The sequence below is a fragment of the Camponotus floridanus genome, unplaced genomic scaffold, assembly GCF_003227725.1.
Source record: "Camponotus floridanus strain SB8 unplaced genomic scaffold, Cflo_v7.5 scaffold113, whole genome shotgun sequence".
NCBI classification, from domain to species: Eukaryota; Metazoa; Arthropoda; class Insecta; order Hymenoptera; family Formicidae; genus Camponotus; species Camponotus floridanus.
Window position 1 is genome coordinate 237,257 of NW_020229230.1, and position 25,784 is coordinate 263,040.

General features: G+C 34.7%; 1 protein-coding gene across 2 annotated transcripts; it reads right to left on the bottom strand.

Annotated features, from left to right (window-relative positions):
• Positions 1-911: 911 nt before the first annotated feature.
• On the bottom strand, positions 912-23,284 carry LOC105247758 (fatty acid synthase-like). Of its 2 annotated transcripts, none has more exons than XM_025414965.1 (10): positions 23,108-23,284; positions 13,946-14,092; positions 13,528-13,881; positions 8,980-12,155; positions 7,349-7,811; positions 6,897-7,260; positions 5,331-6,817; positions 3,157-4,082; positions 2,404-2,640; positions 912-1,871 (listed from the first exon to the last, which is right to left on the bottom strand). In XM_025414965.1, exons 2-10 carry the CDS (start codon positions 14,052-14,054, stop codon positions 1,770-1,772), a joined length of 7,218 nt encoding a protein of 2,405 aa, XP_025270750.1. In that variant the 5' UTR covers positions 14,055-14,092; positions 23,108-23,284; the 3' UTR covers positions 912-1,769. The 2 variants fall into 2 exon arrangements, with proteins under 2 accessions (XP_025270750.1, XP_025270749.1); XM_025414964.1 differs by having other exon boundaries at positions 13,946-14,106; positions 22,985-23,284.
• Between the last annotated feature and the right edge of the window lie 2,500 nt (positions 23,285-25,784).

Below are 25,784 nucleotides of genomic sequence, written 5' to 3' on the forward strand. Positions count from 1 at the left end.
TTTGCACAAAGAAAATATCTAAAAAAAAAAATCATATAAATATAAATTTGTTTAATCAAATACGATAAAATGTCAATTATTTATACTATCTGTTAAAAATGCATTTATAAATCTTTCAAAATTATTAATAGTAATAAATCTTTTTTTTCTTAATTATATTTTTCATGTAGTTTACATATAATTGATCAATTAAAAACGAGACTTATCTCTCGATGAAAACAAAGCTGTGTTGTGTCATCAGCATAAGTCGTTATACTAGAAGATTTAGCAACATGACGCGCAATTGTACCTGCGTTTATAATTCTCAATCGACTAACAATTAATGGTTCAAAGCGATGCTACGAATTCCACGTTATGAATTGCGTTTCGATTTCTTTGTCGTTGTAGATAATTTCTGTCATTTACTGTATTTGCATCATGTTATCCTTTGATGCCGAGCATATTAGACATCCAGGTTCACACACTTGAAATAATGAAAAATCATTAATCTTCGCAGAATGACTTCCATGTATGAACAGAAATTCAGGACTGTCTTCGGCATCCTCGCTGGATTGCTTCTTACATTCCAAACTCACAATTGTTTGTGCCGCTCTATTCGCCTATATTATCTTATGTGTAGATTATCGAAATGATTTCTTTTATAAATTTCATTAGATTCACATGTAATCGAACATCATCATAATAATATTAAAGGAAGATATTGTTTATATAAGTTTTTTCGAAAATTTATTTGATTATATAATCAGAGAGTTTCGGGGAGATAAATATATTTTATATAAATTTGCATTATTAATTTGTACGTATATTATATACCTACGATGAATAAGTATACATTTTGAAAATATAACACAAATATATACATAATATGTTGAAAGTGTTAATAAAAAATACAGATAGTATATATTTATTTAATATGCCAAACTTTTAATCATTAAATGGAATGAAACATAAATTACATATTGTGCGATAAATCTTGGAATAATCTCTCTTCACTAATTAAATTTTCATTATATCGAATGTGAAGAGTCAGTAATTAAAAACTGTATTAAGCAATGCATTGATATATCTTGTTGTTATTTACAATTTCATCATGCTATATAATGATGAAGCATTGCAGAAACTCCATTAAATGCTAGAAATAACGAGATCGACCCGCTTAAATCAAAGTATCATTAATTACTAAGTGGAGAAAAAAATAAAAATAATATATAATTATATAATTTAAATAAATAGATACGCACGCGCATTAAATTTGTGTCCACTTTGGAAATATCACGGAAAAGCTTACACAGTCTTAAAAACAAATTATTGATCCCATGTACTTAAAAATTATACGAACTTACTATATTTAATTTAAATTAATTAATAATAAGGGAAGTACTAGTATACCATTTTAAAAAGCTGTATCTCGTGCATTTCTCATTTTGTACGTTTTACTTGGTTGCAAAGAGATTTTCTGGTTTGTAATATTGGAGAGGATATGAGAAGAGATATATATGCAAAAGATTCCTATGTAAAGATGTGTCACTTTATACAGCATAAAATCTGCTATTGCGGCAATGTGCAAAGAATGTGCAAACATATGATCACGTCAATGTAATTACGTGATGAAATATATTCTACAACATTCCTGCAACCTTGTGAAGATTAAGTTCTACCGATACCGTGTTATGCGTGAAGCTATTCTCTTAGACATGATAACATTTTTACACGAATTCTAATTACGTTATACGCTTCATTTTAACGAACGTTTTCTCGCGTTTTACAGATTACACTTGCAAGAGACTTGCGATCCTCTTTGCGCTTGTCCCCAGTAATATCGTTCTGTGATTGCCATTTACTTCTTCCACTCTTACAGGTTGTACGCAGATCTGAAAAAGAGCAAAGTATGTATAAATCTTTAAGTATATGATTCGCATATTGTTTCTTTTATATGTGAAAAAAAGATTGAGAGAATTATTTAGCTTTCAAAAAATATCTATCAAATATATAAAAATGTTTATCAACATTTTATTTATTTATTCCACTAATTTTTAATTAGATGTGGCAGATGTGGTAAATATTTATGCTAATACACTCCCAATTTTCTATTTTTCGAATAATTATATAATAAATATAGCATTAAAAAAACGGAATATATTCGATAAAAATTTTTAAAAATATATTGGAATAAAAATGTTTGAATTCTTTTTTAATTTTTAATCAATTCATAATTTTAAAAGAAATTTGAAGAGAAAAGGGAAAAATAATATTAACTATTAAATATTAATAATATTAATATTAAATAATAATTTTTTAATTAATAATATTGATTAAAAATAATATTAATATTAAAGAAATATAAAAATAATATTGCGCATAAATTTAACGAAAGAAACGAAAAGACGGAAATAAATCTCTTACCTGTGATAAATTGTGATCTTCTGCTATAGGTATAAAGTTTTCTTTAGCCTTAATTAGTGTCACTGGTCCTTCAATTTTTTTATCCGGAGAATACATTGTAGCGGCCGCCAATTTTTTGAACAGAAGATATCCAGCGACTTTTAAATCTTCTTCCACAAACGGAGTGTTACCTATTACCTCTAACATTTTATCAAACATCTCTTCCTCCGATTTGCTCTGCTTTAGAACCTCGTATGCCTGGAATGAAACATATAGATTATAAAATAATTCGATATCTCGATTATACATATATGCACTCTGATTATTTATGCGTGGATATTTATGGATCATTTTTATGTCATCATAAACAATAAAATGTTAACAATAAAAATGAGGAAAAAAACACGTAAGTCATTTAATAGTTATTATCAAACGATTCATTACTTTTCAAAAGTAAACAAAAATCATGAATTATTTATAAACAATAAACATTTAATTGTATATAGTATATTATGCATTGACATCTGAATCACTTTTGCAGAAGCAAATGACATTATTCATGACACAACTTTGCACAATCCATGCGAGCTGAACTTGATGTCAATGATTGGAATAAATCGAATTGTTAATCAATATTTGTTGTTGAATCTTATTTGTGCTTCCATGAGATGTAGTATCTGTCTTTGAATGTTCGCGTGCAATTAGCTCTTAAAATAATGAAAAATATATTTCCATAGACATAGAAGAAAGATGTGCAGACATCATGGTACTCACTTCCGGATAAGTGACATTCTTGTTAAATTGAATGCTGAAATACGCCAATGATTTCATACAGCCTTCGGAAACGAGGTAGTTCGATGTATCTATTTTGCCGATCATTTCGCATTGTTGTCGCACAAACTCTATTGAGCCGTCGATTAGACTCAGACTGACATTCTCTCCAACGTACTCCAGCTGCAGAGTCATCTCGATAGCGATGCAAGTTCCAAACGAGTATCCTGCCAGGTGATAAGGTCCCTTCTTTTGAACCTCTTTGATTTTCTTGATATAAAACTCGGCCAATTCCTGTATTGTATCATGCGGCGCACGTTCGACGCTTTGCAGACCCCAAAGTGGTCTGTCGAGTTCCTTGGCTACATGTTCCAACGGTTTGATCAGACCCTCAATCGCATGAACGATAAATAATGGCGTTCCATTTGCGCTCTTTGTTTTCAATTGGACGAGAGCTTCCTTGGGCAGCACTTCACCCGGCCATTGCAATATCAGCATATTACTGGCAGCATTTTTGTCCGAATTTACGGTAGCTTTCGGGACAGCAAGTTGCTTACTCGTCTCACCGGTCGATGAAGATAATTCTTCTAATTTGGCGAACGTCAAGGCGCGGATCTCTTGAGGCGACAGCACGATATCGTAATTTCTTTCAAGAGTCTGTTTTATTTCTGTGCCCATCAACGAGTCCATACCCAAATCGGCCAGGGTACCGTTGACTGAACTGACGTCTTTAACACCTAAGATATTGGCGACAGCTTCGATGAGACCAGCTTTGTTACCGTCATTCGTGGATTTGTGTTTCTCCGCCAATACTGCGGAACATAGCACCGGATGCGGTTGTTGTAAGAACATATCCATAGTCGCCAGGCAGCTCGTCATGTGTTGTGGCATAGTACCACCAATTTCCGTGTCGTTACCTCCCATCGTTTCTAAAAGAGTAACAATTGTATAAGTAATAGATCATACAGAATGGTTTAAAAGTCTGGAAACGGTCAATTATCTCCGAAAATAGTGGTCCTGTGAGAAAATGTTTCAGACAAAAGTTGTAGGGTTTTAAGTGACGCATTACATAGTAATACTTACTATGACTTTGTAGAGTGTTGTTAAAATCACGTCAAGACCACCTTCAATTTCTTAAAAAGAACCCCCTATTTTACGTATTCTTGTAGCTTATCTCGAGAGCTTTCCAAAACACTATAATTAGTTAGTTTTCATTGAGTACTTTCCGAATTATGAAGCTTGAAATCATTTTTTAATTTTACATATTTCGTAAAATATTTTGTAAAATATGTATTTTTTGATTATCTTACCTTAATACTTTTATGTACAAAATAATGAGAGGAATCAATTGCTGTAAAGAAAACACATAGTTTATTTTTAAGAAAAAATATGTAATTGTTAATTGCAAATTACATATTTTTTCTTTGAAACAACTATGTATTTTCTTTACACCAATTGATTCTTCTCATTATTTTGTACATAAAAGTATTAAGGTAAGATAATCGAAAAATGAATATTTTTCTAGATATTTTATGGTTTATGTAAAATTAAGAAATGATTTCAAGTCTCATAACTCGGAAAGTACTCAATAAAATAAAAATAAAAAAATACTTTATTATAGTGTTTTGAAAAGCTCTCGAGGTAAGTTACAAGAATATGTAATTAAAAATAGGGGATTCCATTTAAGAAATTTAAGATGATCTTCATAACAATCTGTGACCTTAATAACAATCTTCAAGATCATAGTAATATTACTGTGTAATGCGTCACTTAAAACCCTACAACTTTTGTCTGAAACATTTTCCCACAGGACCACTATTTTCGGAGATAATTGAACGTTTCCAGACTTTTAATCCTGTATAAAATGCAACGTACAATGATTTTAGAACAATAATATACGTGCATGTGCATGCATATGCTTAATTTCTAATTTTTTATCGTTATTATCTTTCTTTTATCGTTATTATCTTTCTTCGGAATAAAAGAAATCATGCAATCATCGCTATCATTGCTCAATGAAATTATTAATGAATATGAATGCTTTTTAAGATAAAATAAAAGGATGGATTTATAGAAATAAAGGCTCGCAAAAATTAGGAAATTACAGATCCAGGAAGTTATCTTAAGACAGACCCGAATCTTTCAAAGAAACTACATTTCGTATACATGTGATATACCTATGATTAAGCCAACATCTCCAATGGCACCCCATTGAATAGCCAGACCAGGTAAACCATTGGCTTGCCTCTGCTCTATCATTCTTTCCATAGCTGAATTGGCAAAACCGTAATTGGTTTGACCAGCATTGCCACGGCCACACGATACTGATGAGAATACCACGAAGTAATCGAGCGATGGACAAGACTTCCTCGATACCGCATCCAAATTTCTTGTACCGTCGACTTTTGGCAGGATCACCGTTTTGAAGTCGGCCTCCGTCAAGTTCTCAATTAGCGCGTCGCACAGGACAGCTGCGAGGTTGAATATGCCACCCACCGGAGCCAATCGATTGCTTTCTTGAATCAGGCGTTCCGTACCCGATACAGTTGTAACATCTGCGGTGGAGATGAAAATCTTGACGCCATTCTCGCGCCAGCGTCGCACGCACAACGACTGATAACCGGTGCGTATGCCTGAGCGTGACACGAGAACGATGAACTTGGCGCCACGGGCTATTATCCAGTTGGCCAACTCGAGACCGAAGCCACCGAGACCACCGATTAATACGTACGACTTCTCCGGATTCATGTAAGTACGCGGTATGGCAGCTACTATCTTGGGCGTGGGCGGGACGCGTCTCTTCGACTCCTCGTTCCGAATCTTCAGTAATACCTTGCCAATATGTTTGCCGGTCGCCATGAATCTGAATCCCTGCTCGAGCTGCTGCTCCGAAAAGACGGTCGAAGGTAAAAGACGCACCGCACCATTCTTGATTCCTTCTGAAACGAGTCTTACTACTTCCTTCTTCTCCGCGCAATCCTGGTCGAATAGCGCATCCAACAATATCCCGTGGAAAGCCGTATTTTTCAGAAACATGGACATCCCTACGTTGTTGTCATTCGATAGATCGTACTTGCCAATCTCGAGGAAACGACCGTTCAACGCGAGACACCGTACGCTGGCTTGCAGCTTCTCCTCCGCCAGCGAGTTCAGCACCACGTCAACTCCACGTCCTTGGGTCTCGGTGAGTACCAGCTGTTCGAAGCTCGTGTCCCGAGAATTGCCGATATGTCTGTCGGTCAATTGAGGGAAGATTTTCTTAAGGTATTCCCTTTTCTCAGGTGTGCCAACAGTGGTGAAGACTGTGCAACCGGCGTGCAGAGAGATGGCGATCGCGGCTTGACCGACGCCGCCTGTGCCAGCGTGAATCAACACACTTTCGCCCGCTTTTAGCTGACCTCGTACGAACAGAGCGTAATAACTGGTTGCGTAAGCGACAGGTATTGTCGCAGCCTGCTCCAATGTCCACTTGTCGGGTACCTCCCAGAGGAAACCGAGATCCGCCACTATGGTCGTCGCCAGTCCTCTAGCTTCGACCATACCCATCACGCGACGTCCACCCGCATCTCTCCCGGAGAACTCCAATCCCAATATACAATCCTCCGTGGCCATTTTTCCTGGCAGAGCGTCCGGTGGCAGCTTTCCGGTCGCCAGCATGATATCTCTATAATGTAACATGTTTCATCCAGGTGTCATCCTCATCTCTAAGCGACTAATTCAAGATAATCTGAGTGAAAATTTACCTGAAATTTAAAGGAGCGTAATACACGCTGCAGAGCGTTGTATTTGAAGAATTGTCGGGCCGATAGTAACTCAACGGGCCTTCGATCCATCTCAAACTGCTCAAGTCTCCTCGCACCAACGAGTTTACATAAGCGTGCTCCACCTGCAGAGAAGACACGTTGCTCTGTTGATCCAACAGCAAGTGCGTATAGCTGCCCCATTGACCTCCCTTTAACACGTTGGCCACCAATCCCTTATCCAACTGCTCTGCATAGAATTGCGTGGATAAACTGAACTTGGGAGCATTCTTGTCCTGGATAAAAACATAACGTGCGTTCGCACCGCCAGACTCTCTTCGTATACAATTCATGAGTCCGACTAGACCTACAAACAGAGAAATGATTTGTTTTGTTAACATAATACAATCAAGAAAATTGTTTAAACGTTTCTTTTCGCTAAAACTAAATTTTACCGAGTAACGGTTCGCCCTGGGATACAAGAAGCACTTGCTGATCCTCGCTGTCAGCTTTCTTCAGTGCCGCTTTTAAACCCTCCAACCACGAGAAATTCTTCTCCACGATCTGTATTATAGTTGGTTCCTTGCTCTTCTCAAGTTTTTTCAGCAACAGATAAGTCTTTCCTATGGGATCAATCTGTTTCGCGACCAATATTAGGTCTGTTTGCTTCAGCGCGAGTTTAAGATTCAATTGTGCGACGGTCTCTTCCAGGAGAACGAAACCGTTAGGTTTCAAAGCAGCCGCCAGATTTTTCAGAACACCATAAGATTTGTTAGATATAACATCCGCTGCCATTATCAAATTCATATCATGAATAGAAGATATATCATTCGTATCCTCCGCCATAATTTCAATATCCACTTGGCTAGAAACTGTTGCATAATTAGTGGGAGACCCAGCAATCAATTTTAAATCGAGCTGAAATAATTAAAGCACAATTTTTTGTAAAATGAATTTACTAAGTATACATGATGTTTCAGATCACCTGTACCACCCATTTAAAAACTAGAGAAGTGATTATTTCAAAAAAGCAAAAACATTTTCTTCATAAATTGGGTGCGTTCTATAGAATGGTGATATTTTCAACTTCTGCTTCCGGCCGGAAATAGGCGATTCAGACCAGAAGTGCATTTTTTAAAATAAAACTCCCTATTTTTCATTGCATATTCTTGTAGCTTACCTCGAGAGTTTTCCAAAACACTATAATAAATTATTTTTCCATCAAGTACTTTTCGAGTTATGAGGCTTGAAATCATTACTTAATTTTACATAACCATAAAATATCTTATAAAATATTCATTTTTCAATTATCTTACCTTAATACTTTTATGCACAAAATAATGAGAGGAATCAATTGGTGTAAAGAAAACATACAGTTGTTTTTAAAAAAAAAATGGAATTGTTAATATAGAATTGTTGTTGCAAATTACATATTTTTTCTTAGAAACAACTGTGTTTTCTTTATACCAATTGATTTCTCCCATTATTTTGTACATAAAAGTATTAAGGTAAGATAATCAAAAAATGAATATTTTACAAGATATTTTATGTAATATTAAGAAATAATTTCAAGCTTCATAACTCGAAGTGCTCAATGAAAAAATACCTTATAGTGTTTTGGAAAGGTGGTAAGCTACAAGAAAAATACCTTATAGTGTTTTCTCGAGGTGGTAAGCTACAAGATATGCAATGAAAAATGGGGAGTTCCATTTAAAAAAATGCACTTCCGGTCTGAATCGCCTATTTCCGGCCGGAAGCAGAAGTTGAAAATATCACTATTCAATAGAGCGCACCCGATTTATAAAGAAAATGTTTTTACTTTTTTGAAAAAATCACTTCTCTAGTTTCTAAATGGGTGGTATGAAACACAGGTGATATGAAACACTTTGTATATTGAGAGATTCCCTCTAAACGTGAAGCTGATAGATATTGAAGATATACATTATTTATCTTCAATGCCTATTTACTTGAAAGAGAAAAAATGGCCATGGCAATTGATTTCTTGATTTTAAATTGCTTCGTCATCTGAGATCTCTGTTAAGATTTTCTGAAAAATGTTCTGCTTCTACGATACTATTACACTTACCGTGATATGCTCCATTTCACCAAAGAAGAAATCAACTGCATACGGAATCAAGAGAGCTTCTGCGGCTCGTTCACCTGCGATCTCTAAGATCTTGTACTTCAACGCTGGCATATTCTTGTTCATAATGTTGAATAGTACAGTCAGCGCATGAGATTTAGCCCTTGCTGGATCCTCCACCAGGCTATGTGAATTTTCATAGGGTACGAAAATATATCGTTCAAGTTTAGGAGAAGCTTGAGTTTGCTGTCGTCGAGGGGCCAGGGAAGCTTTCAGTCCTCTGAGTTCGACGCCACCTGATTTCACGATATTAACATTCTGGTAGTAATATATCGGCAATCCGCCGTCCTGCGGTAGCTTGTCCACCAAGCGTTTGTGAAGAACCGGGTCAATCGCAACGTATTGAAGACGCGATGGTAAATATAGCAGCTTGTGTTTATTAGACAATATGCTAAACTGTAGCATAGTATCTAAATACGAGACCCATTCGTCGAGCCAACGAAGCTCGCCGATAGTAGCATAGTTATCAGAGGTCTTGATCCCTTGGAAGATACCACCATATTCGTATCCGCGTAGCCTCAGCTCCTTGTAAATGTCCTTGGTATCCAATGGTAAAATTTCCTTGTCAACAGGAACTGATGGCGGTGGCGGGAGTTTCAGCTGATCCTTTTCGATAGCTTGGGACGCGCGGATCTTTCCGCTGACGGCAATGGTGCCGGCTTCGCAGATTTCAAAATCGCCCGTTCCCTCGAAAATATTTATCGAGAATTTCACCGTTCCCTCCTTCGGCATAATGGTGGCGCGCTGAAAGCGCACGTTCTCGAACACCACTGGCAATAATTCGAAGTCGGTGCTGCGCAGCTTCGCCAAAGTCTTCCACACAAGCATAAGATAACCGGTGGCTGGAAAGAGGACCCGTCCGTCGATCTGGTGTCCCGCTAAATAAGCATCTGTCTCTTTTGACAGATCCACTTGTACAACGCATTCGCCCGATTGGCTCGACGTCTGCTTGAAGGAGGCTACTTCCCATGTGGCGGAGTGATCCCACTTGACCAAGGGCCCAATCATGGGTGTCCCGCGACCAACAGGGAAGCTCACCGGTGGATATAGCTTGGAAATATTAGGTTGTGCACCTGCCACATACAGTTTACCTATGCTAGACAGCAGAAAGACCAGATTATTCGAGTGGTCCCGCTTGTGGAGGCCAATATTGGTCACCGTTGGTGGCAGCGATCTGCGCAGGATCGCCTGTAACAAGCAGTGTGGCGCGATCTCGAGCGTTATCGCGTTGTCTGGAATATGCGCGATTGCTTCCTGGAAGAGGACGGGCGACAGCAAATTGTTGACGTGATACGCAGACGAGCTGAGCTGTGCGAGCGGGCTGCCCCACGCGGCCTCGGGTATGGAGCTCGAGATCCATCTAGCTGATCTCTGTTTTGGGTTTGGTATGATCTTGTCGAGGGAAGCGCGCAGTTTGCTTCCAGCCGCGGCGATGTATTTACTGTGGAATGCGACACCGGAGCTATTGACTTTCTTGGCAAAGATATCCTTGCTCTTTAATTCCTTCAAGAATTTGTCGAGAGACTCGGATGGACCGGAAATGGTGATTGAATCCGCGGAATTATGACAAGCCGGAATAATGTCAGACGGGCACAACTTTTTAGCATCCTCCCAACTTAAGCCAACCGCCGCCATGGCTCCCGGCACTAGCTTGGAGTCTACAATCGATTTGCCTCTGCAATAGGCTGCTACGACAGTCTGCTCCGGGGTAAACGCGCCATCAGCATAGGCGCAACCCAATTCCCCGACCGAGTGTCCAACTATACCGTCCGGATGTATGCCTATCGACGCGAGGACATCGACGAGAGCGACTTGCATAGCCGCGAGCGACACGAAGGAATCTATCACGTTCTCATACGTTTCGTCGGTAGAGTTCATGATGATATTCATGAGATCGATGCCGTGGGGCTTCAGCGCTTCCGCGGATCGTCGCAAGCTACGTTGGAAAACCTCGATGTTGAGCAGCTCGCGGCCCATGCCCGGCCATTGGGCGCCCATGCCGGAAAATACAAACCAGATAGGACGTTTCTCGTTATTTGGATTGGCTATTTGATTTATTTCGCGGGTATAATCGACACTCAGGATCTCGTAGCCGCGAATCTTGTGACCTGGTACATCGTTATTGTGTATGGCATGTAGCAACGAGAGAAATTCGTCATCCTTCCGATGCTTTTTCGTTTTCTCCAGCAATGTCTGCACGGCCTCCTCCGTGCGACCAGATACGGCGACCAGTTTGGGCAGCTGGTCAGTAGTGTCCGGCACCGGAGATAACTTCGGCTTCGGGTTACTACGAAGAACAATATGCGCGTTCGCGCCACCAAAGCCGAAGGAATTGATGCCCACGATACCGCCGTTCCACGGCATGGCCTTGTCGACTACTCGAATGCGTCCTTCCTTCAAGCCAGGGATATCCGGATTCGGGGTGTTAAAGTGTAAGTTGGCGGGAATCACGCCCTCCTCCATCGCGATCAACACTTTGGCGATCGAGCAGAGCCCGCTGGCGGATTCCGCGTGTCCCATGTTACTCTTGACTGAGCCAAGTAGCAAAGGCGTTTTCCTGTCTTTGCAAAACAGCTTGTCAATGGAGTTGACTTCTTCCGGATCGCCCACTTTGGTACCAGTACCGTGAGCCTCCACGTAAACCACGTCTGCAGGATTGATCCCTGTCTCATTGTACACCTCGCGCATTAATTTATTCTGCATTTCACCGTTCGGGTAAGTGATACCCTGCGATTTATGGCCATCGGTGTTCGTTTTCGTGTGGAGCACCGTGGCGTACACTCGACGCGCGTCCTTCGCCTTCTGTAAGTATATCACCGCTACTGCCTCGGCCCTTACGTATCCCTTGCCCGTGGCGTCGAATGCTTTACACATGCCGTCCTGCGATAACATACTTAATTTATGGAACTGAAGCGCGTTCGCTGGCTTCAGCAGCAGATTTATTCCACCGATGATCGCGGCGTCGCACTCGCCGGCGCGCATCGCTGCGACTGCCTGATGCATGCCAAACATGGCCGAGGAACAAGCTGTGTCTATCGCGTAACTGGGTCCAGAGAAGTCAAACGCGAAGGAAATTCTGTTGGCGAACATCGCTCTGCAACATCCGATCAGTCCATATCCTGCAAATCAAATGCAAATTCCTCAATTTATCTCCAGTAAATATACTCCTGGACAAGATTAACGCATAATTTTTGTTTCATTTTTTCTTTTAAAGCTGATATTTAAATTTAAAAAAAAAAAAAATTATGCGTTAATTTTGTCCAGGAGCAGAAAAAAATTTATTAGGACATTCTTGTTTTGAAAATATATTTAGTTTTAATATTGAAATTTTGAAATGAGATTATATTGCATTAATTAAAGAAAAATATAATTCCTTGAATAATTGATTACTTGAATGAAGCCATTTTATATAGTTCAATCAAGAAAAATATATTCTTATGATTTAAGATTTGATTTTCTTGAATGGGAAAGAAACAATGTTAGATAGAAAATAATATTTTTAAATCAAGGATTATAATTTTCTTAAAGTAGAATTAAATAATTATGTATTCTTGGGGTGACAATTACATATTAAAATAAGACTATAATATTGTTGAAATTTAAAATTATTAAATTCCTCCAAGAAGATTATAAATTGTTGTGTATATAAGAAACAATCAGAACGCATTAATTCAAGTATATACTCTCTAAAAGTAAATCAGTGAAAATATCACTAATTTAAACAGTAAAATAAGATTTCACTGAGAATCAGTGAGTATTTTACTGATTTTCAGTGGAAACTCTTATTTTTTTGTTATTTTATCTTATATCTCACTGATTATGGTCAGTTAAAATAAAATTCACTGTAAATCCAGTAATCGCTAGTTCGTTCGTTTACCTCTACGATCACTATCTCTCTCGTATTTAGTCATAAGAATTATATAAAGTTTGTAAAGAGTAACAGATAAAATTAAAAATAATACTTCGATTTAATTTCAGATATTAAATCGATCTTATCAATCGGACAAATAAATATCTGGCGACTTAATGAAAATTATTCGTTCGTTATCTACTTAAAATAGCAAGTTCATATGCATGTAATATAAATAAAATAAAATTTTTAATATAATAAATATTTAGTAAATATAAATAAAATTTTTAATTTTATATGAAATAGATAGAGAGATGAATTGTAGTTTAACATTACTGACAATAACGAAAGAAATATTATTGATATTGAGAAATATTACTGATTGAAACAGTCAAAATTATTAACTGATTCTTTCAATAAAATATACTGATTTATAGTGCTGTACTTATAACTGCTATAATTAGTGACTATTTACTGTTTTTCAGTGATAATACACTGATTCACTTTTAGAGAGTAAGTTTTGATTTAACACTTATTTTTTTTCTGTGAGTATAAATGGTCTTAATTTTTTTATAAGCTTTTGAGATAAGACTGATAAGATTTTGTACAAGATTCGAAACCGAGTTTCAAAATATACAAACCGTTAACTTGATTCGGGTCTTTCGTCCAAAATTCGTCCGATTCGGAGGAGGAGACGCCGATGAAGACACCAGTGCGGGATCCTCTCACGGTCGAAGGATTGATGCCAGCATCGATTATCGCCTCGTACGTAGTTTCTAACAGCATACGAAGTTGCGGATCCATTACATGTGCCTGTTTGGGATGTACCCCGAAGAAGGAGGCATCGAACGAAGCGAGATCCTTGATCTTGGCGGATCTTCGCGGTAATCCATAAATGCCTGCCGCCCAACGGCGCTCGTCATCGGTAACCATATCCATTTCCTTCAAGAGATTCTCCTTAAACTCCTCAATGTTTGCCGACTCAGGTAAACGACCTGGAATAATATCGTCGATGCGTTACGCTCTGATAACGATCCGATCAATCGCACCAATAATTACCTGAAATGCCCGTAATGACGATGTCACTATCGATGGAATATGGGACTCCATTCGTGACCACCGGCTCCCGCGTCATCGGACTGTTGATACTTTCAAACTGTGCAGGCATCTTGCTGAAGTCCTTTGCGTAGAATCTTCTCCGACGTCCTTAAAATCGTTACCTGTAAATTAGAATAGAATTAATTAAAATCCCTCTTCGCTCTTTGTCTCTTCAAGAATTACATGAGCCATGAAGAGGACATACAGGGTGTTTCAGATCACCCGTATCACCCATTTAAAAACTAGAGAAGTGGTTATTTCAAAAAAGTAAAAACATTTTCTTTATAAATCGAGTGCGTTCTATCGAATATTGATATTTTCAACTTCTGGTTCCGGCCGGAAATAGGCAATTCAGACCGGAAGTGCATTTTTTTAATTGGAACCCCCAATTTTTCATTTCATATTCTTGGAGCTTACCTCGAGAGCTTTTCAAAACACTATAACAAAGTATTTTTTCATTGAATACTTTTCGAGTTATGAGGCTTGAAATCATTTCTTAATTATATATTAACGATAAAATATCTTGCAAAATATTCATTTTTTGATTACCTTATCTTAATACTTTTATATACAAAATAATGAGAGAAATCAATTGGTGTAAAAAAAACACATAGTTGTTTCGAAGAAAAAGTATGTAATTTGCAATTAACAATTACATATTTTTTCTTAAAAATAACTATGTGTTTTCTTTACACCATTGACTTCTCTCATTATTTTGTACATAAAAGTATTAAGGTAAGATAATCGAAAAATGAATATTTTACAAGATATTTTATGGTTTATGTAAAATTAAGAAATGATTTCAAGGTTCATAACTCGAAAAGTACTTCATGGAAAAATAATATATTATAGTGTTTTGGAAAGCTCTCGAGGTAAGCTACAAGAATATGCAATGAAAAATAGGGGTTTCCATTAAAAAAATGCACTTCCGGTCTGAATCGCCTATTTCCGGCCGGAAGCAGAAGTTGAAAATATCACCATTCGATAGAGCGCACCCGATTTATAAAGAAAATGTTTTTACTTTTTTTGAAATAACCACTTCTCTAGTTTTTAAATGGGTGGTACGGATGGTCTGAAACACCCTGTATATTTACACAATAGAAACTTTTCAATGTCGTCCACATTTTTTTTTAAAATACATATAAAAATATTATGTTTGATAAAAATATTTTGCTCTTTTTTGAACAGATCTTGGAAAGCAAATCAGAAGGATTCCTGATAATTCCGATTGATCTATCTAAAAACAAAGAGACTACAAACGATGTGATCTCAACGAGTTTAGAGGCACAAAGAACTTTGTATCATGTCAATCGTCGCAAATCCCATTCTCACGAATAAACAAAGAGATGATTTACGCGTTTTTAGCACATCGAAATCTGAACTCACACTGGTTCTTCGTCCACCAGTCTCTTTGTATACGTTCGGTCCATAAGCAATTACCTTCAATTGGCATATAACATAGTTAATTGAGTAATCTCAATTGAGTAGTTTCACTTAGATAAACCAATTTTGCAATGATTGTTCGCGCGTAGATATCATTTTTTCCTTTTCTCAATATTTCTCATGTTGTTTTTCTTTTTCTGCATAAAGATGCATAACATCAACAAATGGCCCGTATCCTTAAATTACCAATTTTCTTTATCTGCGTGCTTGAAAATTTTCGAAACATTTTATATTCCACTCAAGTCTTGAGTATTCTTAAAATATCTCAGGTGCTGCAGAGGAAAACAAATTAATGTACACCAATTAACACAAAATGTTATTGCGATAATGCAAATTGCCTATTTTACTTTCAAATATATAATATATATTATATAAGTGAAGTATCTAATTAACATACCATGAATATAACTTATAAATTATTTATATGTGATGTATGAAAAATTATTACATATAACATATAGAGCAAAATTAAATGTCTCACTGTGTACATCGCAGAGATATCTTATGAGATATTTCCGGCACGTATATAAAGGAAATAAAAAATTATCTCCCTCAAATAGTAAGAATATGCTTTATAAGATATTTTATACGTGTCTTATAAAAAAAATAATTAAGTATGTCAGAAAGATGAGATATAAAATATCTCGTAAGATATATATTCATTTTTCGATCTTATCTCAATATCGTTTCACATCGGAATAAAGAAAAAAAAATTGACAAAAATTCAGCTATCATCTCAAACGTGCTATTTCGAAAAATCGTGATATCGCAATACACGATAAAATATTAATGACGAGTACGAAATTTATCACATTGGTCGCATGATGGAGAACATATTTTATTATCGGCATGATACAGTTTCAGCAGGAAAATATCACGTGTTTGCGTAATTCATTGATTTCTTCATCAACCGCTCGATAATTTATTTCAATATAATTTTTCTTATAATTATACTTTTACATCATCCTTCTTTTTTTTAGACACGTGTCTTTTTTTAAAGTCAGCGTTTAAAAGTCCGCAGCTCGTCTAACGTTGATGTTAAGTTGATCCCGCGATAAGAAGGTGCATTATCGCAAAGATGAATATTTCTTGGTAAAAATTTATCGCGATTTGTCGGTTAAACGTAAGTCGATTAAAGCGTTATTATCAATGATAAAAAATTGATGGAAAAAAATTAATTTATTGTCAGAGTTATTTCATGGCATAAAAAGAATTTATAGTCGATCGTGTTGCGTTACATAAGTCGAAAGGTCGGGTCATCAATTCGTACCGTATCACGTAATCGCGAATTGATTTTCGATTTATTATACTGTGTCCACTAATTACACATGTTTGACGCATGCGACGGAAATATCTGCCGGCGCGGAGCGATTTTTCACCAGAGAAATCATATTTCGTATTCCGAAACCGTGCTTCATACGAGCTAAAGTGAATGAATAATGCGTAGAAAAATATAAAATATATGTAATGACATGAAATCTGTGCGTGACACGTGCCCATTTCGTCAAGTCGTCACAAGTAAATATAATACAGGCCTGACTACATAATGCATCATTTTAAATGCCATAATCTTTGCTTCTTCCAGGTTTCCTTCATTTTTTGTTTCTATTTTTTTTTTCAAGCTTGTTTTTCTTTGCTTGAACCGTCTCAAATGGAGCAACTGCACGTAATACGCATTGGAAAAATTATTTTATCAATAATTAAACTCATATGAATTAATGTATGAAATTAATGAATTATGAATTAATCATTAAACAAAAAAATATCAAAAGAAGTATTTGAATAAGTAATTATTTGAGAAATTATTATTTTTTGTGCTAATATACAGGGTGTCCCGTACCTCTTATAAAATTAAAATAAATGGCTTTTATCAAAAATCACGAACAATTTTTAAGTAAATCGAGCTCTATCAAATGGTGATATTTTCAACTTTTCCGGATCGGAAGTTGAATTCTTTTAAGGGAACATGGTACTTTTTATTACAGATTCGAATTGTACGTGAAAAAATAAAAAGGTCTTAACATTTGAAGTTCATTATTTCATCACAGTTACTTTCAAGGTCAATTTTAAAATTGACAGAGGCACTTTTAGAAAAAACGTTTGATGCAAAAGTTTTTTATTTTTTCAAGTACAATTCGAATGTAATAAAAAGTACCATGTTCCCCTAAAAAAATTCAACTTCCGATCGGAATGGCATATTTCCGATCGGAATCAAAAGTTGATTTACTTAAAAATTGTTCGCGATTTTTGATAAAAGCCATTTATTTTTATTTTAAAAGGGGTGTATCTGGGACACCCTGTATAAAATCTTTATTCTTAATACAACCTCTCTCGAAAATTCGTAAATAAATTGTCACAATTCTCTGTCCGGCAATTATATTTCGTCATTTTCTTTAATATTATGTTTATATAATATTATTTAAATTTAATCTTCGATAGATCGCATTCGAGTGCAAATCAAATCAAGGTCAAGTCAGGTAAACACGCTCCTGATATAAAGTGTTCTTGTATGTATGTATATAATTCGTTAGAAGAAAGCAAGAATGTTAGATATTTTATGGCAAGGGCAATACATAAGTAAGGTCGAATCTTTTTTGTTTTCCTTGCCTCGTACTTGACAATGCGTTAAAAGTCATACGAGCTTTTATGCATAATTATTCCAATGTCTCACTTTCAATATCATGTAGATAATAAAACGAAGTGTTATTAAATATGACATAACAGCGTTTTTTTTTGTAATACGAACTAAAATAACTATCCCATAAAACTAAATAACTAATTAATTATTATATAATTTTATATTATATTATATAAATTTATATTAGTATATAATTTATATTTATATATTTATATTATATAAATTAAACTAATTATTTCCAAATAACTATTATAAAAATTAAACGCATTTAAAAATGTTGCTTCTTGATGAACATTTAAATCCTTTGTTGCATAAAATTAAAGAGAGAAAGAAAAAAGATTATAAGCATTTTGATAACAAGAGATGCATACAGAAGATACATCTGCCGGAATTAAACTTGAGTTATTACTTGACTTTTTACAAATTAATGATAATTTTGACTGGCAAAATTTGGTAAGAATTTTGTAAGAAATTTCTACAAATTATTACAAGCATCTCACCTCGAAAACGGTACATAAAATAACATACAACAACAGAAAGAAAATGTACACTTGACTCGAGACAGAATGTATGTATCGTACATACATACACACATACTTCACAAGGAAAACAAACGATTGAAAAGAATATAGTGTGAATATGTGCTTGTTAGCACCTTGTAGTATGCTATGGTGCTCAAGACTCGATTTGTTTATCATGTCGTTACTCGAGTCTAAAAATCTTTTACTATAATTGATCGATTTCAATTTATTATGCATGTTAGAAGCATTGATCTTTGACTCTGGCATTGTAGTATTGACGTATTGAAATATTAATGCCATTGTAATATTGACGCAGTTGAAGTGAACTTTTCCATAAATGTGGATTAAAATTGTAAATAAGAAACACGAATATTATACAGGGTGTTTCAGACCACCTGTTTCACCCATTTAAAAACTAGAGAAGTGGTTATTTCAAAAAAGTAAAAACATTTTCTTTATAAATCCGGGTGCGCTCTATTGAATGGTGATATTTTCAGCTTCTGATTCCGGCCGAAAATAGACGATTCAGACCGGAAATGCATTTCTTAAATGGAACCCCCTATTTTTCATTGCATATTCTTGTAGCTTACCTCGAGAGCTTTCCAAAATACTATAATAAATTATTTTTTCATCAAGTACTTTTCGAGTTATGAGGCTTGAAATCACTTCTATAGAGCACACTCGATTTATGAAGAAAATGTTTTTACTTTTTTGAAATAACCACTTCTTTAGTTTCTAAATGGGTGATACCAGTGGTCTGAAACACCCTGTATATCACGACAAATATGGAAAACTGATCGTGCGAACAATGCAGTGCAAGAATTAATCATTATGGCTCTTATCCATTGTCTATCTCACTTGACCAATTGATTAATCAACACGTTAAGTCTCATTAAAACGTGTCATTAAAAGCAGGCGAAGAACGAGACAGACATCATAATTCCAGAAAAGATATTACTCGCACGCCCACGCATCCGCGAGCACGCACTTACGCGATTACAATTGATAATCGAGATGTACCGATAATTTATTGCAGCTTCGAAGTGCGATAAGTATACAATATTTATAAAAAATCATACACAATTTCGCACATTGAATAAAGTTAAGTTGCTCGCCAGGAATGCGAGGTTTTTAAAGTGAAGTGCGTACTTCCTCTCGCATAAGAATTTTCTTAATTAATATACAACTTTCAATTATAATTTCGCAACGACTTTCGAACGAAATAACGTAATTTCGCTATTTACGTTTCAAGGTTGCGAGCAATAATAGGACTTATTAACTATTCATTTAATTCGTCTTAAGTGGCCTTCTTTGACGTCTATCTTTTAATTTACAAGAATTTACTACATACATGTTTTAAACCGATTATTAAGAACTTAGGAAAAAACTATTACATTTAATTAAGATTTCTTAAGCGAGAAAATATCCACTGCAGATTAGATAAAAAAAATCTGCAGATGAAGATGCATGAAATTTTTATCTTTAAAGTACGTACTTAAAATAAATAAATATTTTTTTATTATTTTCGTAGAAATATCGCACACTATATCACTTAGGTCATTATGACGTTCTAACTCGAGTTAGTATATCATAGTGATGTATTTGACACGTATGATACTGGCGAGGTAGATAACTCGTAATTAATCGGAGAACTTTGTTAGCAGGAAAAGATAAAAAAAAATTATTTTTAGTTTCAAGTCATTAATATTTAATATTTTAAAATAATTGTTGTTACCTCGAAAATTATCATCTTATTTTATATAATTATATATAATTATATATATAATTATATATATATAATTAAATATATAATTATATATATATATATAATTAAATATATAATTATATATATATATATATAATTAAATATATAATTATATATATTATATATATTATAATTATATATATTATATATATATATATATATAATTATAATATAAATAATATATATAATTATATATATAATTATATATAATTATATAAAATAAGATAATAATTTTCGAGGTAACAACAATTATTTTAAAATATTAAATATTAATGACTTGATACTAAAAATAATTTATATATATATATATATATATATATATATATATATATGCATATAAATTGTTAATAATGCAATATAAAAATCGAATTTATAATTAACACAGTTAAGAATCAATTAATATTTTAATTTTTATCAGGCTCGACATGATAATCTTTGCGTAATCATATATATTTTTTTTATCATCCAATATTCCTTACTACTTCTCATATAACTGTGAATAAATATGTATGAATCATTCATAAGAAAAGTATTGCAGATATCAGTTTGACATCATACATCTAAGAACTGTATACATATGATGTAATAATACAAACATGAAGAAAGCGTCGTCAATCTTGACAATATTTAGCCTTGAAGTACAAAAAGCGAAAGACGAAAATGACTTCTGGATAATCTCGACGCGATTTCTTCGTATTATTTACATGTATAAGATATTTTGAAAAAAAATATATATATATATATTATATAGAATTTTTCGAATTTATAAAATTTATATAAAATATAGAAATTTTAGATAAAATAATTTTTTTGTTAAAATATTGTTACTATTTCCTATTTATGTAAATTATTACTTTATATTAGTTTTTACTATCTATGTGAGTTATTGCTTTATAAATCTTGAAAACTCTGTGAATGCATGGTCAACATTTCGCTTTTGAAATCAGTCCATTGGATTCCGTTAGCTGTTCATACAACAGTGCACGCAATCGTGATTAGTTTCTCTTCTTGTGCTTGGAATATAAAGCCTTGATTATTTAAAATAACACTAATTATGAAAAAATTAGTATTCGTTAAATATCATTCATATTGAAATGCATCTAAAATTCAATAACTTAGTCTAAAACATCTTGTATATTCCGATACATATAGTCTTTAAAAGAATAGATTTGCGTGTATAATTATATCGCATAATTTATTTAAATTTCCCTATGAATTCTTGTGTGATTTAAAAGTCGCGATAGTCTTATCATAGAAAATTAACGAATACGAATTTTTACATTTCAAAATATTTATATACATTTATATACATTATTTATATACATTTATATGTTTCTAGTATATTTTTCAAAAACAAGAAATCTTCTTTTAATAAACGGTTGTCAAAATTTACTTATAAAGAGCTCCTTAATCCATTCAGACCTGAATTTTTTCTGTAATGTAAAACATTATTGAATTAATTTTTATTAATGCTAAGGGTTTAAAACGACGAGATACATATATATATTTTTTTTCCACCGAGAGATCGCTAGGAAACTAATTCTAAAAAATAACTATTTCAAATGATTTTAAAGTTTTTGTGCATAATTATGCACATAGGGTCTGAATGGGCTAAGGAATGATGCAATTTTGTTTATAAGTCGCGTTTAAGGATGTTTTGTACAATCCCAGCAAAAAGTAGCTGAAAATCAATATTGACGAATATCTACTTTTGGTGTATTTTGAGTAAGTAATTGTGTGGATTACAATTTGATCTTAGCTGTGCAGAGATGTATTTTTTAATATTTATTGCGTTTTTACTGAAATATTCCGAATTTTGTTAATCGAAATGATACACTTTTGGCAGAGAATTTCGCCTTGTGACAGATGCATGGCTTCATCGAATTATATTTAATATCTTTTTAACCAGTTAGTACTTGTATATTATTTGACCAAATATTTCCCCTGTATCCAAACTTTTGCAAATTTTAAACAAATTCTAAATATTATTTCCATGTGTTTTTGTTATTTGAATCGATGTGATTATACGTTTCCAATAAGAACACATGTTAATTCGGTGCAAATTAAAATCCTTATAACTTGTAAACGCTTTAGTGAATCGATTTAAACATTGTATAGAAGATTCTAAATATATGTAAGGACATTCTGTACAATTTTCATGAAATTCCCAATATTTTGAAAATAGATACAAAACATCCTTAATGTACTTTATTTGCATATTTCTGGTAAGAAATATATCTCTATAAGAACATACATTATTCATTCGACATACAACCAATTTCCAATTGGAATGCACGAACAATTGCTCCGTTTCTTAATTCTTATCAATGTCATCGCTTTTCCAATTAATCGAAAGCTTTTTCTTGAAATATACGATACGCTTCGTGCCGGTAACTTTTTCGGGTTAGAATTCCGACCCACACAACACAAACCAATGTATATTCCTCCAATGTAACAACAATGGTCTGTGCCGTCTTGGGAAACGAAGAGAAATTTTCTCCTCGAGAAAAATACGACCAAATGACTCGAAGACACTCGTAAGATTTCCGGAGGACCGGAAAGAACGTCTCGAAACCTAACCTCGGAAGACGATTATATCCGCGTCACCTCTTATATCGATCGTCGGGACTCACCTGACTCGCGTTCCTTCCGCAAAACACGTATAATCCCGAAGAGAAATGAATAGAGTCCCGCAGAGCGGAGAGTCAGAGAGAGGAACTGCAACTCGACACCTTATTCAGGGTGTGTACTCGTACCGTGCGTCGCGTCCCGTCTTTTTGGGTCTTTTGAATCACCGCGGGTCTCGCTTCCTCGCGTGATCTCGTGTGACTTGCACTCGCTCGTCTCGCAGACGGGCGCGAGTGGCTCTCGCTCCCTGGTAAAGCAACGAAACCGTCGTGCGATCAGACACAGGACTGGCACGCACCTAAGCCCACCAGCATCTTATTATTGAATTGGACTGTCCCCGTGGTCTGACATCAGACCATGTGGTGACGGCCAATGGGAGCGCGGGCCGCGCGGCGCATGCGCGTCCTGCGATCGGCGCGTCACGCGCGCGCGCCCGCCGCGCGACACCGACATCCTTGTCGTCCGAACCTCCGGCCAGAGATCGCGATGCAGGCCTGACCTGGCGGCTCATTTAACATCTCCGGATATCGTGACGGAGAATTTCGCGGCCACGCACGTGTCACATGTCGCATCTCTTATTTTTATTTTACATAACTCCGGCGCGTTATCAGGAGGACGATAACGTACCGGCATGGCTTGGCATGGCGTGGCATGACGTGGTGCGGCGTGGTGAGGACGAGGGGGGGCGCGGAGAGAGAGACGGGGCGAGGCGACTCGATGCGCTGTCTCGAATGATTCGAAAGAGGATCGATACCGCGACTGTCTTCGGTTCGATGGGTTTCATTGCAACGTGCAATTTTACGTTATACGAGTCGTATATTCAGATACGGTATCCGGCAAACAAACACCAAGTAACAGTTATACGGGGTGTATTTTAAAAAACTCCCACTAAGCAAATATTATTTCCTGATTAAAAATCGAATCGAAAAGTCCTGAATCCATTTTTTTTTCCAAGATTCATTAAATAATTAATCAGATTTAAGAATTAAAAAGATTTCTGAAAAGATGAATTGTTTAAATATTAACACAAAATGGTTTATTTTATTGCTTATCCAAATCTTCATATGTTGATAACAAGGAAATTTGTCTTCTTATTGGCGGGATTTTACTCATTAATTAATGCTTTATTAAGCATTAGGCAACAAAATGGTTCAGGACTTTTCGACTCGGTTTTTAATCAGGAATAACGCTATTTGCTTAGTGGGAGCTTTTTAAGATACACCCTGTATAACTGTTACATGTTATATAACTGTTAAATAACAATTATATAACATGTAAGTTATATTGTTATGTGTTAAGGATGTTTTGTATGTACAATCCCAGCAAAAAGTAGCTGAAAATCAATATTGACGAATATATCCACTTTTGGTGTATTTTGAATAAGAAATTGTGTGGAATACAATTTGATCTTAGCTACAGTGCAGAGATGTATTTTTTAATATTTATTGCGTTTTTACTGAAATATTCCGAATTTTGTTAATCGAAATGATTAACTTTTGGCAGAGAATTTCGCCTTGTGACAGATACATGGCTAACTTTATTGAATTATATTGAATTATATTTTTTTAACCAGTTAGTATTTGTATAATATTATCCCATAAGAATATAATATTATCCTATAAGTTTTCCATAAGAACATATGTTATTTCGGTGCAAATTAAAATCCTTATAACTTGTGAACGCTTTAGTGAATCGATTTAAAAATTGTACTGAAGATTCTAAACATATGTAAGGACATTCTGTACAATTTTCATTAAATTCTCAATATTTTGGAAATAGGTACAAAACATCCTTAAACAACAATTATATTGTTGAGTGGGAAATTATAATTGACGTTTACATAACTGTTATTTGGAGTTTGTCGGGTAATAACTCCTTTAATGTTGCTAAAAAACTACAATAGTAATGCAATATAGAATCGATGATACACCAAGAGATTAGATTAGATTCGAGCCAGATTTTTTTTTCTTAAATAAATGCTGTGTTCGTCTCTCGACAGAAATGGACAACTTCACAAGCGTGGGTCCGAGGGATTCAACTTGCGACATTAATTTAGTTTTTTTTTTCATGAATATAATCCAAGTTTAAGTTTCATTCCGGCGTGTTAAAGACAGTGTTCCCTAAAGATCGTTATAAGCGTAAGTCTCAGGGATGCCAGATCTTTCTTTTCAATTCTTGACAATTGTTTTTGAGTTGATTTTTCTTTCTTGCACCGGTCAACTTATCAGCTGATGTGTATACATTGCTTTTTAAATAGCCGCATATTAAAATTAAACAAATAAATTACTTTTTGAAGGCTTCTCATAAATTAAATGCCAGAAGCGCAAAGATGTCAGATCGATATTTTGGAACTATTTATTGAAAGTTGTTAATATATTTTAATTAACACGCTTGTTATTTTCTTATCATATTGATAAAATGGTATGTTTATGTGAATATAAAGCGGTGAATATTTAAGTGTTTCAAATTAGGCTTTTGAGAATATTTGACGAATATTAAAATTGCATAATATTATCATCGAGGTGCGATTTCAACTGCTAAATTCCTATTTCACTGATTCGTTTACGAATTAATATATGTGTCTTTAAATGACATTGAAGGAAATTGAATTGACGTCAAATTAAATGTTAATATTTCGTTTGAATAGCAACTGCAAAAGGATTTAACATTTATAAATACGAATTTTGCGTTTGTGATAAAGAACATTCAACTCCTTGACATGCAATATTTTGATAAATATATCAAAACATATCTAGTTAATTTTAAAAACTATTATTTTGAATGTCGATTAAATGAAAGGTTAAC

Bases quoted from the DNA above. Each gene is read 5' to 3' on its own strand.
- LOC105247758 (XM_025414965.1), bottom strand. From the start codon at position 14,054: ATGCCTGCACAGTTTGAAAGTATCAACAGTCCGATGACGCGGGAGCCG. The intron at 13,882-13,945 runs GTAATTATTGGT...ATATTATTCCAG, and splicing joins CGTCATTACGGGCATTTCAG to GTCGTTTACCTGAGTCGGCA. The intron at 4,083-5,330 runs GTATATCACATG...TTACTCTTTTAG, and splicing joins AGATGTTGGCTTAATCATAG to AAACGATGGGAGGTAACGAC.